Here is a 16,112-nt window from a genome sequence, read left to right on the forward strand (position 1 = left end):
ATATAAAAGAAACTAAATAGTTAAAATGAGATTACTCACCATAGAAAAGCCCCTTTTCTTTTCCCAGAGGTAGCTCTCAAAACTGAGCAGACAAAACTGACTAATCTTGCATCTAGTTGTGACTTCATCCTTCTTTTTATGAAAGAACTAATGTTCTTCTCTCTTCAGTCTTACTTACAAGAACACAGGAAAGAAAAGAAGAGAAAGACAGGGTAGGACTTACTTAGATTCAGAAAAGAGAAGCAGTGAGAAGTAATGAGGACTGTAAGAGCTACATTTGGGAATAGAAACAAGGAGTTCTCCATGAAGAAATTCATAGTATGTTCTTGTTCCTCAGTATTATTAGATCCCTCTTCAAATGTCTTCTTGTAGGTAGACAAAATATGTGTTAGCAAAATAATAAAGAACAAAATGTGGGGAAACAGCATGATCAAACAGGAATGATCTTCAGAATTTTAGATCACAACTTTCTTAAGCCAACCACAAAAAAAGGGTGTTTATACATTAGTATAGAAATGAAAAAATAAAGTGATTTTAAAAAGGGGAGGCAGAGTCAAATCTAGATGCCCAAGGTATACCGAGCTAAAATTCCATGAATTTCTGACATATTTAGAATTTACATCTGTAGAACAGCTGGTGCTCCAGGGACATTACAGAACATACCCTGACTGCAACAAGCAGTCAGCTCAGCTGGCTTCACATCACTAGAAGCAGATCAGGATGGGATGGGCCTCTGCACACAGATATGGGTCCCAAAGGAACCTCACAAGTGCCCAGTCACATTTCCAGCTAACCCTAAAACAAAAACACCCCATACAAAAATTAACCTCGGTAAGGATGATGAAAGGCTATCACCTGCACTCAACACTACAGAACAAACGAGTCCCAGTATCAGTATTATGAAACTATAGTAAATAGTCATGTTTTTAAACAATACCTACTTTTTACACCTACATAGAAACTAATCCTGCTGCAGATTCACAGACCAACAAATGCAGACTAAAGTGATCTTTGCAAAACGCAGTTCACTGTATCAAGGAAGAGTTAAAGAAGATAACTGCATAAACGGAGAGTACAAAGAACCTTTCCTATAGAGAACTTTTTAATGTACAAACATTTAGAAGAAGATAATATTTTACTCTGGTAACAGCTCTGAGACTTGTCTGCATACCAGCTCTAATATGGTCCCACCAAGATGGTTCACAAGATGACTACGACAAGAAGAGAAAACTCTAGGAATAAATACAGGTGCCCTGATGAAAGAGGGAAACCTAGCCTCAACCAGAAAGAAACAAAAATGCAAGAGATTACAAAATTTACAAGTTTATTCATTCCATGAGAAGAGCTCAGGGGAAAAAATAAAATACAGCCCGGTATGAGCTGAAAGAGGCTCAAAAGGATTTACAAAGGCCAGATGAACATAGAGAAATGACACTAACGGCCTTTTCTGGCTGAGATTTACCTTAAGCCACAGGCATTATTCAGAGAAAAACTCTTGAGAAAGAAGATGTAACGCATCACACAAATAAGCTTGTTACTCAGCCTATCAAAGCAGTTTAGAAATACTCCCATTTAATCAGTAAAAAAGCAGTTATATTCAGCACTCTCTTAATACCAACAAATTCTAAATTATAAAACAGTCTGGGTCTACCTTATATGTAGTTTTCTCTAAAAGGCTGGCAACAAAATTGTCTTGAACTCAATAAGGCAAGCATCTCAAGTTATAAGAAGTAATTTTTTTCAATTCAATGAAGGAAGAACAAAACAAAAAAGTTAGCCTTTGTCCTAATAAAGCAGCCAAGAGTGGCCTTGTCGCAAATAGATGCTGGGGAAAATTAGAAAACTAGCCCTATAAAAAGCATATGAAGTGATAGGACAATCAGCAGCAGCTGTTATTTGTTATCTGTTTGGCCAACTACTTTCCTCCTCCCCAAAGGAAAAGAAATATTTCCCCCTCCAAATGAGAAATCAGGCTAACAAACAGCTCATATATCCCATTTGGAAGACTGAGACTGTCTAAAGATGACAGTTCCAATGTTAATTCTCAAGATACTTAGACTGGTGTAAAACTTAAAATTTATTTCATTAACTGTTAAAGCCACACCCTGTGAAGACGCACCATTCTCTAATATATCAGCTTTTTAAAGCAGATTCTAAACCCACATGGTCAGCACTTGAATCACACCCAAGTTTTCCTAGGTGCATGCTTAAAAATCTTCCCATGAAAAATGTATCCCTTCTTTAAACAATTTCATCTTTCTTTAAAAGTGACCATATCTTGTTTAATAGAAAAAAAAGCTTACTTCACATTTTTAAAATAAGCCATTAAAAAATAATTTAATAAAACTAGAGTTCTGTATATTTATCTCCCTCAAACTTGACATCCTGATAAAACCATTGAAAGTTGAAAACATCAAGTCAAAAATGCATTTAACACACCTAAACTTCCAAACATCATAGCCTAGCTTAGCCTACTTTAAACATCCTCAGAACATTAAGAATACCCTACTGTAAGTAGGGCAAAGTTACCTAACATATAAAGGCTGTTTTATAGTAAGTGTTGAATATCTCATGTAAATTATTGAATACTGTACTGAAAGTAAAAAACCAGAATGATTGCATGAGTCAAGCATGGTTTTGTCAGCTATTTACCCTCATGACAGCACGGCTGATGGAGCTGTCCTGCCCAATTTGCAGAGAGTATCATGCTTCGTATCAACAGCAAAAAATCAAAATCCAAAATCTGAAGCACGCTTTCTACTTAATGTATATCACTTTTGTACCATCATAAAATCGAAAGTTCCTTAAGTCTATCCATCACAAGTCAGGAACCATCTGTGTAAGGTAAAATGGCTAACAGATTTTTTTTTTTTTTTAAATGCAGAATACTTCTGAATATATTTTCTTCAATCATAAGATTTTAGCTATAAGTCTGCTTCTGAGACAGTGGTCACCTTCATAGAAAGATTGATTACCAAATATAGGTGGATTAGTTTTAGTTAAGTCTGGACAAGTTCAAAGGGGATATATTTTTCTGGAAAGCTTGTTTCAAGAGAAATGGTATGATTCACCAAAAACCCAAAATGGAACAAATGTTTTTAAAAATCTTACTTTCCATATTCATAAAGTTAAAGTGAATGATAAAAGATTTGCTGATTAAAAAAATACATACTGTCTCAACATATAGAGGCAGTGTGGGTCTCATCATTGGCAAAGGTGGTCTTCAGTACCCAGCCCAGTAGAGAAAATGGATATAAAAGATTATTGTTTAGTAAAGATAAAAGAATATAACGACTTAAGCTGATGGAAAGAATACCAAATGAGAGAGCAGGAAATATAAATAAGAAAGTAACCCTCAATATTGGAATGGAATATCATAACTGAATTTCAGTTGTCTACTTAATTTCAGAAGTGTTCCTGATGTCTTAAACTTTTTGCAAAGAATCAAAGAATGCAGCCTCCTTTAAAAGAAACAACATTTTTGGTTTTTTAATTTTTTTTAAAGAAACCAAAATTTTATCACACTCAAAAAGGTCTTGATTAGCTTTCAAAAATGTAAAAAAAAATTTGGTCTGTGTTATTTCATTTAAAAAAGGTTAAATTAGGAAATAAGGAGGAAATATTGATAGACTAGAAAACTGGAAGAGCAGAAGGGAAGAAGTGTCTGACTCAATCTCTCTACTGACCTCTCGAGAGAAATCAGACTGAAGAGAAGAGAGCACCTTTAATATCTTCACCGGCTGAGGTGTCACAGCAGAAGCAGGACTAGTCAGTTTTTATCGACTTGGGGGGTATGAGAAAATACCCAGTTGTGCTGAGGGAATAAGCAAGAGGAAACAGATCACATTTCAATAGCAAATGCCATTTAATGAGTATATATACACAGAACTTCTCTAGCCCTTTTGTGCAACAGGGGTGGATGGATCTAATGTCATTCCTGGGTGTGTGCACAAGGCAAAAATCAAGGTCAAAGTGGCCAAGCACATACCGGGCAAAGAGTGGATGAAGGCCCAGACGTCATCAACTGTCCATATAGACGGCTCTGTTTGTGCCGCTGGCAGCAGGCCACTGTTTTCAGGCATCTTCCTCATCCTCACATCCCGAAGCTCACGCTCTCTTTCCCGCTCACTCTGCCTGCGCAGGCGTGTTGTCATAGCAGATGGCACAGCATCTTCGTGAGAAGCCAAGTCTTCTTCTGCAGATGGATAAGTAATTGGAAGCTGGAAAATGTAGTACAAGTAAAATACAGCATTGCACTTTCCTTGTATTTCTGAAAAGGGTATTGTACATTGAATCAAGGTTTCTACAGACCTGCCTAAGGATATGTTCTCTTGCTGCCCCATCAGGGCCACTTGGACGACGGCCACGATGCCCAAGACTTTGATTATCAGGCTTACGATTCCAACGACTAAGTGCAAATTTTTTAGAACAGCTAACATTGTACCTAAGAAATTCAAGTAAGAAAAAAAATATTAAATGATGTGTGGGATGCTCCACTTAGTAATTATGACCTTAATTAAAGTGCAGTTGTGAATCAGTAAATGCCATTTATTATGGATTATAATACCTCAGAAAGTAAAGCACAGTGTTTAGTAAATTTACTTATGCTAATAGAAAAAAAAAAAAAGGCCTTGTTATATATAATATAGCTCTCAATATAATACTGGACGCCTATAACAAGGTACTGATATCTCCTAATAACAGCATGATAGTGGGAAACTTTCTGCAAAATACAAACAATAACTCATTTTTACAGCTGCAAAATAATTCAAGGTTCCAGGAGAAGAAGAAATTATTAGCTAACTAGATGATCATTCAAATGGTTATTTTCTTGGGTAACCATTTCTGAAGAGATTTTTTTAAAGAGATTAATATAGTAGAGAAGAGGAAATCTCAAATGGCTAGTAAAATATTTGTCAAATATAACTAAAATCAAAGACAGAAAGGTAAAGTTGAGTTATCAAAGTTATACAAGGAATTCATGGTTCTTAGGAATTCAGGCAGTTCAGATATAGTTCATTCTTTAAAACTGGCTGGAAAAGGACCTCCCTGGTGGACTAGTAGTTGGGAATCTGCCTGTCAATGCAGGGGACACAGGGTGATCCCCGGTCTGGGAAGACTCCACATGCCCGGGAAGACTCCACATGCCCGGGAAGACTCCACATGCCCGGGAAGACTCCACGTGCTGCAGAGCAGCTAAGTGTGCACCACAACTACTGAAGTCCACATACATATAAGCCTGTGCTCCTCAACAAGAGAAGCCACCACGATGAGAACCTCACACACTGCAACTAGAGGAGCCCCTGCTCCCCAAACTAAAGAAAGCCCTCGTGCAGCCATGAGGACCTAGCACAGCCAATAAATTTATTTTTTCTTTAAAAAAACTGGCTGGAAGATTATTTTTACCAAAACAGACTAATATTTTTAAGTGTATATTTTAATATATACATATTTTTAAATGTGGAACATTTTATTAATTTGCCTATCATCTTATGCAGGGAACATGCTAATCTTCTCTACAGTGTTCTAATTTTAGCATATGTATTGTCAAAGTGAGCACTCTTATGACTTTTTTTAACATCAATCTTTATATAAGGCCCTGGTGGCTCAGATGGTAGAGTCTGCCTGCAATCCAGGAGACATGGGTTCGATCCCTGGGTTGGGAAGCTTCCCTTGGAGAAGGGAATGGCAACTCACTCCAGTATTCTTGCCTGGAGAATTCCATGGACAGAGGACCCTGGCAGGCTACAGTCCATAGGGCTGCAATGAGTCAGACATGGCCGAGCAAATAACACTTTCACTTTCTAAGGCATGATGACAGTTTAAAGGAGTCCTGTGATGGGACTTTACTGGAGGTCCAATGGTTAAAAATCCACATTTCACTGCAAAGGGTGCAGGTTCAATCCCTGGTTGGGGAACTAAGATCCTGTATGTTATGCAGTGTGGCAAAAAAAAAAAAAAAAGAATCTTTTGCCATTTATTGGGTTCCAACGCCCTAAACAGGGGCTGGGCAACTTTTTATATAAAGGGCCAGATATTAAATGTTTTAGATTTTGTAGGCCACACAAAGGTTCTGCCACAACTATTCAACTCTGTGATTGTAACATAAAAGCAGCCACAGACAGTAATGAATGAGAATAGATGTGTTCCCATAAAACTTTACTCAGAGACACTTGGGGCCTTCCTGGTGGCTCAGATGGTAAAGAATCTGCCTGCAATGCAGAACTGGGTTTAATCTCTGGGTGGGGAAGACTGCCTGGAGAAAGCCATGGCTACCCACTCCAATATTCTTGCCTGGGAAGTCCCATGGTAGAGGAGCCTGGTGAGCTACAGTCCATGTAGTCACAAACATGCTCAGTCATGACTGAGCAATACATTATATACAGTGACAATTAAACTGAATTTTATTAATTTTCATGTGTCACAAAATATTCTGATTCTTTTTCAACCACCTAAAAATTTAAATACTATCCTTAGTTCAGGGGCCATACAAAAACAGGCTACAGAAAGGACTCAGCCTGGGTGTAGTCCTCTGACTCCTTCCCTAGAAAGAAGAGTGAAAAGAGATCATCTAATAAGCAAATTTCTGAAATGTTATAAAAAGGCTAAAAAAATGCACATAGTTCCTCTTTTTTTACACATAAAATTGCTGTTGTAATTTCTTATCTTCAAAGTTCTTTTTGAAACTCTTTTGCTCTAAGATGATTTTTCAGGGAAATGACAAGAATAAATCCCAGTTAACTTTGCTATTGAAAACTGTTTTATCAAAAGAAAATTCCCTCACTTATGTTTATGAAAATATCAATGAGGTGGAAGTAAGAAGTACTATGAGAGTAAACAGGCTATTTTTCCCCTAAAAATATAAAAAAGAAAAGAGTGTTCTGATGGTCACTTCATTTTACCCTGAAACAATTAAACAAGCTCCTCCTGTGTTCAATATGCTCATCTGTGGGCTCAGCTCTAAAGGTTTCTGATTTCCATTTACATCAACTAACAAACGTCTTTCCCAACTGACTAAAGAAGAGAGAAAGGAGACTAACTTTACATTTGCTATTTAGTCCCTAAATACTGAGATAGTGAAAAAAGGTAGCTAGGCATACATGTAAACAGCATTTCTTACCTGACCTAACATCCTCCCCTCCTTACTCTTCTCTCCTCTGTATTTTCCTACCTTAGGACCTCTAAGCCTCTAAAGAGCTCCACCTAAAGCTAGACTACCTGACAACTCAGCAATCATCCCTGGGAGAAGAGTGATGGTAGGGTGTTAACTGTCCTGAAATATTTCTGAATAGTCAAGAAGCTTAAAATATTCTGAAAGGCAATCCTCCTCCCTCAGTTTTTCATCCCTTTGAATCAGAGAGCCACTATTCTTTCTTGTGGTATATGCAAACAAAATAGTTACATAATTTGATTAGGACTATCAAAATAACATGAAAGAATATCTGAATATCAGATTGACAAATGAAAAACCGTTAACCCATTTTCAGAAGAAAATACTTCTGCTTATTTAACTTAAGTTTTACTAAATATATTTTAGGTGCACCATACTAAATAATGGATTTATTTAGGGAGCAAGAAATTCCCTGCTGCTGTTGCTAAGTCGCTTCAGTCGTGTCTGACTCTGTGCGACCCCATAGATGGCAGCCCACCAGGCTCCCCCGTCCCTGGGATTCTTCAGGCAAGAACACTGGAGTGGGTTGCCATTTCCTTCTGCAGTGCATGAAACTGAAAAGTGAAAGTGAAGTCGCTCAGTTGTGTCCAACTCTTTGCAACCCCATGGACTGCAGCATTCCAGGCTCCTCCATCCATGGGATTCTCCAGGCAAAAGTACTAGAGTGGGTTGCCATTGCCTTCTCCGAAGAAATTCCCTAGATGTATCTTTACGATCTTAAATTCTTTGAGAAAATAACTTTTGGAATACAGAACAAAGTTCAGAATAAACTGTGCACATACTTTACCTTCAGTGGGAAATACCTGTATTAGGATTTATTAACACTTTACCTTCAGTGGGAAATACCTGTATTAGGATTTATTAACAGAATTAGGCTTTCTTTAAATTTGTGACTAGATCAATGAAGATACTAAAAAGGCTTTTTGACAGTAGTACTATTTACTTATAATATTACTGAAAAAACATTTAGAAAAGACAGGCATTTTTGTTATCAAGTAATATAACAATGTGGACAATTTATGCTACAGATGTCCCACTAAAAACCCTAAAACAAACAGGATATGGTTAAAAGAAATGAAACATTTTAAAATATAACAAAGTAAATCCAGGTATTTCAATATTGTTAAAACAAAGGACTAGCAGTGTATTCACAGGAGGGATTCTCCTAACCATATTCTTACCACCTGGAGATTACTACTTCAATATTAGATTATGCTATATATCATTAGATTATGTTATATCTGTTATGAATACAGTTTTCGCCAAGTAAAATTTAACAACTAAATAGCAAAGTAGCTCCAGATAATGTCTATTTGATATTATTCTTCTACAGTACCTAATTGTGACTAATGGTAAACTCTGCAAGTTTTTTAGTTTTGTTACAGCAGTTTTTGGCTTGTACTCTAGGAAACTTGAGAACAGAAATACCTTTTGGCACATGACATAGTGCAGAATCGTTTTGACCGAAGAAATTCATTAGCATACCCCATCTTTCCACAGAATTCACACTTGAGCAACTCACTGTCCATTTCTTCTAATGTCTCTAAAAAAGAAAAAAACAAAAAAATTCCAAAAACTTGACTGTGGCAAATTTTCTTTTAGCTTCTACTTTGGTCAGATGCTGCTAGTGTTCAGACCCTACAGGAGACTTAAAAGGAATCGTCTTAACTTTTCAGTCCACAGCCACTTTGGCAAGGCAAAGCCCCCCAAACAACCACTTCCACCAATTCCCTCTAGCTCCTGCATAAAAATCTTATGGAGTTTTCTCTATATAAATAAATAGTACCTCTTCAAAGGTTCATTTGCAAAGAATCCAACCTACCTAAAACGTGCAAATAAAGTCACTACCTTCCAAAAAGTATTACATAGTATATGAATTCTGATACATTGTGCTGTGTATAATATACATAGCAAAGAACACCATTCTACCTGGAGAAAATGAGAACTCCAAGATGACGACTTTGATGTCTGATTTCAGAGAAGCATTTAAAATAGTTAACACTCTCTAAGATCTACAGTGTACAACAGAATACATAAAGATGTATTTATCTAATTGTAAAAGTCCCTTTTAGTTATATTAAAATAATTTACATTTATCTTCAAAATCATCAATAGTTTTATAATTTCTAACCTCTGCTCTTTTTTGTCAGGGTGCTCTCTGTTAATTAAGAATGTCCTTCCTCTACCTCTCTGTATCCATAACTTTCTTCGAGTCATACCACAGGACCTAAAGAAACTTCCTACCTACATCCTCAAGTATCCAGCAGCAGTCACCTATAAATAAGCAATTTAACCTTCAAGACCCACAGTTTTCTCATCTGTAAAACAGGGCTTATGATACCTTCCCCCAAAAAAATGCAGTGAAGATTACATGAATGTCTAACAGGTATCAAGCATAAAAAAGTGACAGGTCCACTTCCTATATTCCACGTAAGAATCAGCAGTACCAAGACCTATAACAAGTAACAAACACTTCAATGAAAACTGTTTAATTCTTTAAATCACCATTATTTTACTATTTTCATGCATCAGCATAATTCCTATGCTGAGTCATAAAATATACCAAAAAAAGGAACTCTAACTAAAGCTTTTAGCTATGAGCTCTTTATGTGCTTTTCTATGTTATTCACTTAACCAAGACTTGTTAAGATGAAGAAAGGGACTCTGAAATGTAGACGTGAACATGCACTCATACATTCAAGGATCGTTTTATCCCAGTGTTACTGGAGAAGCAAATGGCAAAATGCTAAATTAAGTGAAGGCAGCAAAAACACACTGTGAAATATTTGAAGTGTCAAGGGACATCCAAGACACTGTCATGGCCAATCAAGTCATAAACTAGCAAACGATCATCTCAAAGAAACGCTCAGGACTCTCTTCATAAGCAAGCTCATCTAGTTAGTGGCAATGAGGAACAAGGAGTCTCAAACCAAGCCAAGTAAGAACTGTTTCTTCCAATGACCCAGAGATGGCTTTCACACAGCTCTGCCCCACAACACGTTCCTGGGACCTAGTGTCATAACTTCCAGGAGTATTGTTTCTAGTTTGTCATGCCTATAACCAGATCTGACCTTGAAAAGCCTGTACTGGATAGAGAACCTCTCATTTGACCACCAATCCAGCCCCAAAGAGCCCATTCTTTGGGCTGTTTTATTTTGACTCTACTGAAAGCTTTATTTCAAAACCTTGAATTAACATAAAAATATGCAACACTTGATAATAGGTTAGACAACCTTATGAAGGAGAAGGAAATGTTTTTGCTGAGGAGAGACGCAAGATCCCAAACAGGTATGGTCTAAGGATTAACAACCTGACAAAAAGTTTACATCAGTTTTATTTCTCATAAAGATGAGAGGAACATTAACAGATTCAAAGAAGTCCAGTTCTAATTTTGGTCAAAGTTTCAACAAATTTGGGCATGTTACCAAGGCTACTTTTTCACATTTGTAAATAAAAAATTACAGAGCCAAGTAAGTTTTAAAAAACTGCTTGAGATAATAAAGATGGGATTCTATACAGAGACAGCTGGCAATTCCCTAATATCAGCTCTTCACTTTTCTCCCCCAGTAACAAAAGCCTAACTTTTAGCTAGGAATATAGCCACTGAGAATAAAAAGTACAACTGCTGCCCTATGTGTGGCCGATTTCTGACCAAATTCCAGGTGATGCCCTATCTTACTGATGAGAATGTGATCATGAAGATTAGCTATCTTGGAAATGAGAGCAACACTCCAAGGATGGCAGGGCCATGAGACACTGACAGCTTACATGCCCAACAAAATGGAGCCCCGCACTGCCTACCTTTAGGCTATGTCAGAGAAAATGAAACTTCTTACTTAACCAGGTATTACTCTGGGTGTCTCATGGAGTGGCCAAACATATATCCTAACTAATAGAGAGCCCCAATTTTTTTTGTGCAAAGAAGAATTACTTTTCAATTTTCCTGAAGACTTGAGATCATGTGATGATCAGCAGTAAGAAGGCAATGAGATAGAAACCACCATCCAGCATGATGATTTACCAGGGAAGACATAAGACATTTTGATAAATCACATTTTAGATGGAGATTCTGGTTATACAACCAGTCCAAATAGAGATACAATTTATCCTTTAAAAAAAGAATAATCATTAAGTTTTTTATACTGAATTAAACTGCCTACACTCGTAAAGCCAAAGCCACTAAATAAATGACCTCACCATTTCACCCTATAGTACTTCCCATCAGAAATACTTAATAAAATTACCATGGGAAATTATGAAGTATTTTAAAAACTGATACATTTTCAGTAAATGTATGTCCACTATGAAATAGATTCATCTTTTTTTAGCCACAGTTAACATATAACACCCTGTAAACTTAAGGTGTACAAGGCGTTAATTTGATACATTTATACAAATGACTGCCTCAGTAGAAATTCTGAACATTTCTATCACATTACATTTTTATCTATTTTAGTCATTGGGATAATTAAGTTTTAGCTTAAGTTAGACTGATGATTATAGTACAATATTGTCAGTATTCATTATACTGTGCATTAGATTTCTATAGCTTATTTATTTTTCATTGCAGAGATTAACCATCTTTAACCCTTCCTTCTCCTTACTCTGGTATCCTGTTCATTAAAACCACCCTTTGCCTTGTCTGCCATCACTTCTTTCCTTTCCCTTCCCACCGTGACTACAAGTATCAATTACATGCCAAACCTCTACTATTCATCCACACGTGACCAGCAGTTTCAAAACCATTTTTTCATGTCACCTGCCTAAAAATTTTCAGTAACCATCCTCTTGACAGTAAAATAACTCCTAACTCCATAATTGAATCTCAAGGTACGCTAGAATCTGACTCTGCCTTACTGCCCACTATCTTCTCTAATCCAACTGCCTACTCTTCACTGCCCCCTCCTGAAGTTACTGAGCACTTGCACATCTTCTGTGCATTTATTCGTGGTATGTTAACCTGAGAGGTTCTTTCTGTTATCTTAAATCTATGCTTTATCATCTAAGACCCAAATCAAACCCCCTATTCACAGAAAACTCACCAGTCTGGCAATATATCATCCAGCTTTAAAGTGCCATGTTCTTACTATCTATATAATTCACTTAATACCTAGCATATGCTGCTTCTTAGTTATCTTTCTGTTGCAGAGATTGCTACTTCCTACTAGAATGACTGCAAGCAGATCCAACCAGTCCATTCTGAAGGAGATCAACCCTGGGTGTTCTTTGGAAGGAATGATGCTGAAGCTGAAACTCCAGTACTTTGGCCAACTCATGCGAAGAGCTGACTCATTGGAAAAGACTCCGATGCTGGGAGGGATTGGGGGCAGGAGGAGAAGGGGATGACAGAGGATGAGATGGCTGGATGGCATCACTGACTCAATGGACGTGAGTCTGAGTGAACTCCAGGAGTTGGTAATGGACAGGGAGGCCTGGTGTGCTTCGATTCATGGGGTCGCAAAGAGTCAGACACAACTGAGCGACTGAACTGAACTAGATCAAAAGCTCCTTGACGTTCTAGCACAGTCCACCGTATGTTTTATACATATTATATTATAAACCATGAGCATCACAAAGTATGCTGTGACGTTTCCTAGGCAGTTTTCCATTTTTCTCCAATATGCGCACACAAGAGGGCACATTATATAGCTTATTAAGCTAGAAAACTTTTTTTATACACTTATACAGGCAAGAAAAAAAAATCCCTGTACATTTGTCTTTACTACTCTTCACCTCAAATGAAAAATTCTCAGATAAATAGTATGTGTAACTATAATAAAAGCAAGTACTTAGGAATTAAATGAAATTAAATTCCTAACAACAAAAGGCTTCCCTGGTGTCAGTTGGTAAAGAATCTTGCCTGTGACACAGGAAACCCAGTTTCAGTCCCTGGGTGTAGAAGATGCCCTGGAGAAGGGAATGGCAACCCACTCCAATATTCTTGCCTGGAGAATCCCATGGACAGAGGAGTCTGGACAGACAGTCCATGGGGTCGCAATGAGTCGGACACAACTTAGTGATTAACTCTTTACTCCTAAACCACCACCGGGCACTTTCTGAACCCTGATTTGAACAAAATAACTATAAAAGGACATTTACACTATTTAAGTAATTATACAATTGAGGAAATTTGAATATGAACCATGTACTAGATGACAAAGAATTATTATTAACATTGTTTTGGGTGACACAGCATTAAAATGTTCATTTTATAGATGCACACTGAAGTATGTACTAGTAAAATACAACAAGAATGATTTGTTTTTAAACAGGGGAAGAAAGGAAGAAAAGGGAAAGAGAAAAAGCAATAGAGAAAAAGAGAACAGGGGAATGTAGGAGGAAAAAAACAAAGGGTTGCATGAAGCTAACTTCGCAAAATAATGTTTAAAACTGGGTAATAATATTGAGTCTGGGTGAGCTGAGATTCATTATACAGCTCTAATTTTAAGTATGTTTGAAGTTTTTCACATTTAACATTCTTTTAAATAAAAAAATCAAACCGAACTCAACATAAGTTAGCAGTAAAAAATTTTATACTACTATCAGTTCTTTGCCATTCAAATAACAAGTAAAACAGTGATAAATACATTGCAACAGTCCATATGTTACCAATAATGACAGAGATGCCTTCCTCTTAATTAGGGAAACTGTGAGCCAAGTCAATATCTATTTTGCTTACCAGCATGCTATTTCACTTAATTTAGCAAAGTACAGGCGCACAGTACATATTCAGTAAACATTTACAAAGTGAATAAATTTAGATGAAATACACTAATATATTGAGGATAATTACTTAGACACAGATGTTAATTAATTCACAATTGTAGAGCCCTGACCATACTACATGCTATTTAACTGAACAGTATCTACTGCAGAGCCATGATCAGAATCAATAAAAAACATCATTTTTGCATTTGTGTTTGTTTTCCTCAAGTCATTTTGCATCCACTTTAATGAAATATTCACTGGTAGAACAAGGCCTATTAAAAAAAAAGATTCTTTGACACTAAGAAGATTTAGTGGTATTTTCCTCCTTGAACAAGTTTAATCATCTTTTGATTGAAGACTTCACACAACTGTTAATACTCACTTGATATCAAACATAAGAATACATAAAATCTAAAACCAAACAACCTGGAAGCTCTAAATTTTTAAACAAGCTCAGTAAAATAGTCATTTAATAAAGTCTGTTTAAAGAAGAAGATTGGTTGTTTTGATCCTAAAATTTTGAACTGGTTTCATATATAACAGAAATTTTCCCACTCACACTCCTTCAAAGGTCAAACTGGTATAAAAATTAACACCAATCTTGTTATTTTAATTAAATGGTCATTAAGAGTCTGGTTCGAGTTCCCATTATTTTAGTCAAATAATGCATTATATGAGAATAAAAGTAAATACTTCCAAGGGAAAAATCTGTGTATGATAAAAATCGATGTTCTGATTCAAGCAATAAACGCCAAAGTTAAAGAGTATCTTAAGAAAAATCCACAAACCTTCAGCAATCATGTCTTCCATCTCTGTGTCAGATGAATTATCTGCATGCTTTGCGTTATTCTGTAGCTCTGGCTGAACACACACAGAATTTATCACCTGATTATCCAAAACAGGCCTTCTTTTCACAGGCTGTTCAATAAGCAAAGATGAACGACTCACCTTTAAAAGACAGAACAAAACGAAATGATCTTTTTAAAGACCTTCAGAAATAATTTAGTTTAAAAGTCTCTTGAAATTAATAGGATCTGTGATAATTTACTTGTACAATGATCAGATCCATTCATTTATTTCTTGAGAAAAGGTTATGTTCAGGTTGCCTAAACACTTTATATCACAGCTCGTGAGCAGTATGACCAAAGTCTCAGTCAAATGGAACCAAGGGTCTCTGTTTAGGTGGGTAGGCTAAAAAAAATCTTTTTAAAAATTCAGTAATAAATTGTGATTATAAGTACCTTTACCTTCTTCTGCAACAACCTTTAAGATTGATTTTTCATGTACAAAACTTTTTATTTATAGGATTGTTTCCTCAGGATAGATCATTACTGTATTTTAAAGATAAGGGAACTAATATTCAAAGTGTGCAGGTGATTTCTTTGTAACAGCAGAAACAGGACTAGAACTCAAGTCTCCTAACTCCTAGTTAAGTAACCTATTTTAATCACAAATAGAAATGGAAAATTCCTCAAACATCAAAATCAACAAAAATATAGTCACTTATGTTCAGTACACCAATTTAAGTCATGAAAACTACTTACTTTAGAAATGCTTTCAGCAAAAATAATCTACAACAAAAGTATTTACTGATTTACTAGTGAACCCTCAGCTAATCTTAAAAAACAGAACCTTTGATTCTATTTGAGAATGCTGGTCAAGTCTCCAGCATTTTTCATACATAGTGAACAGCAGCTTATTGGAAGAATAATCACCCATAAACTTTTTTTTTGACCTCGCTTGCAGGGATCGAACCCAGCCCCTGCAGTGAAAGCACCAAGTCCTAGCCACTGGATCACCAGGGAATTCTCAACCCATAACCTTTTAAATTGTGTTTATTTCAGTTTGTATATGTAATTATGTCTCAAATAAAAATAGTGGAAATTATTGCTGAAAAAACCACTATTGAGTGCTGATGAGAGTATACACTTAGGGTATATGAATAAATCTAAATACTCTTCCAGAAAATGATTTGCCAATATATATCAAGAGTCTTATGAATACATATGTAATGTGATCTAACACCTATACTTCTGGGAATTTATGCTAAAGAAATAATATTTCAAATATGGATAATTTACATACAAGGATATTCCTTTGAACAGCAAGAAAAAAAAGGAAACCTAAATGTCCAACAGTATAGATGTCCCTCAGTATCTGCAGGGGATTGACTCCAGGACTCCACAGGGTACAAAAAAACACAAGATGCTCAAGTCCCTTATGTATAAATGGA

General features: G+C 36.2%; 1 protein-coding gene and 1 non-coding gene across 8 annotated transcripts in view; both read right to left on the reverse strand.

Moving 5' to 3' along the window:
- PHC3 (polyhomeotic homolog 3) overlaps positions 1-16,112 on the reverse strand; it is an 80,274-nt gene that overhangs the window by 10,366 nt on the left and 53,796 nt on the right. For 4 of the 7 annotated variants that reach the window (XM_040248849.1, XM_040248820.1, XM_040248826.1 and 1 more), the window contains 4 exons: positions 14,668-14,827; positions 8,600-8,714; positions 4,312-4,444; positions 3,989-4,220 (listed from right to left, as the gene is read on the reverse strand). In XM_040248849.1, the coding sequence (XP_040104783.1) occupies positions 3,989-4,220; positions 4,312-4,444; positions 8,600-8,714; positions 14,668-14,827 (640 nt within the window). Of the gene's footprint in view, positions 1-3,686; positions 3,815-3,988; positions 4,221-4,311; positions 4,445-6,364; positions 6,545-8,599; positions 8,715-14,667; positions 14,828-16,112 lie in introns of those variants that run through there. The other 3 variants (XR_005722546.1, XR_005722547.1, XM_040248861.1) reach the window with 3 other exon arrangements.
- Positions 5,455-5,560, reverse strand: LOC120859602. Its single transcript, XR_005720118.1, has one exon. It is a non-coding gene; the product is annotated as a U6 spliceosomal RNA (small nuclear RNA).

The sequence above is a fragment of the Oryx dammah genome, unplaced genomic scaffold (assembly GCF_014754425.2).
Source record: "Oryx dammah isolate SB20612 unplaced genomic scaffold, SCBI_Odam_1.1 HiC_scaffold_2, whole genome shotgun sequence".
NCBI lineage: Eukaryota > Metazoa > Chordata > Mammalia > Artiodactyla > Bovidae > Oryx > Oryx dammah.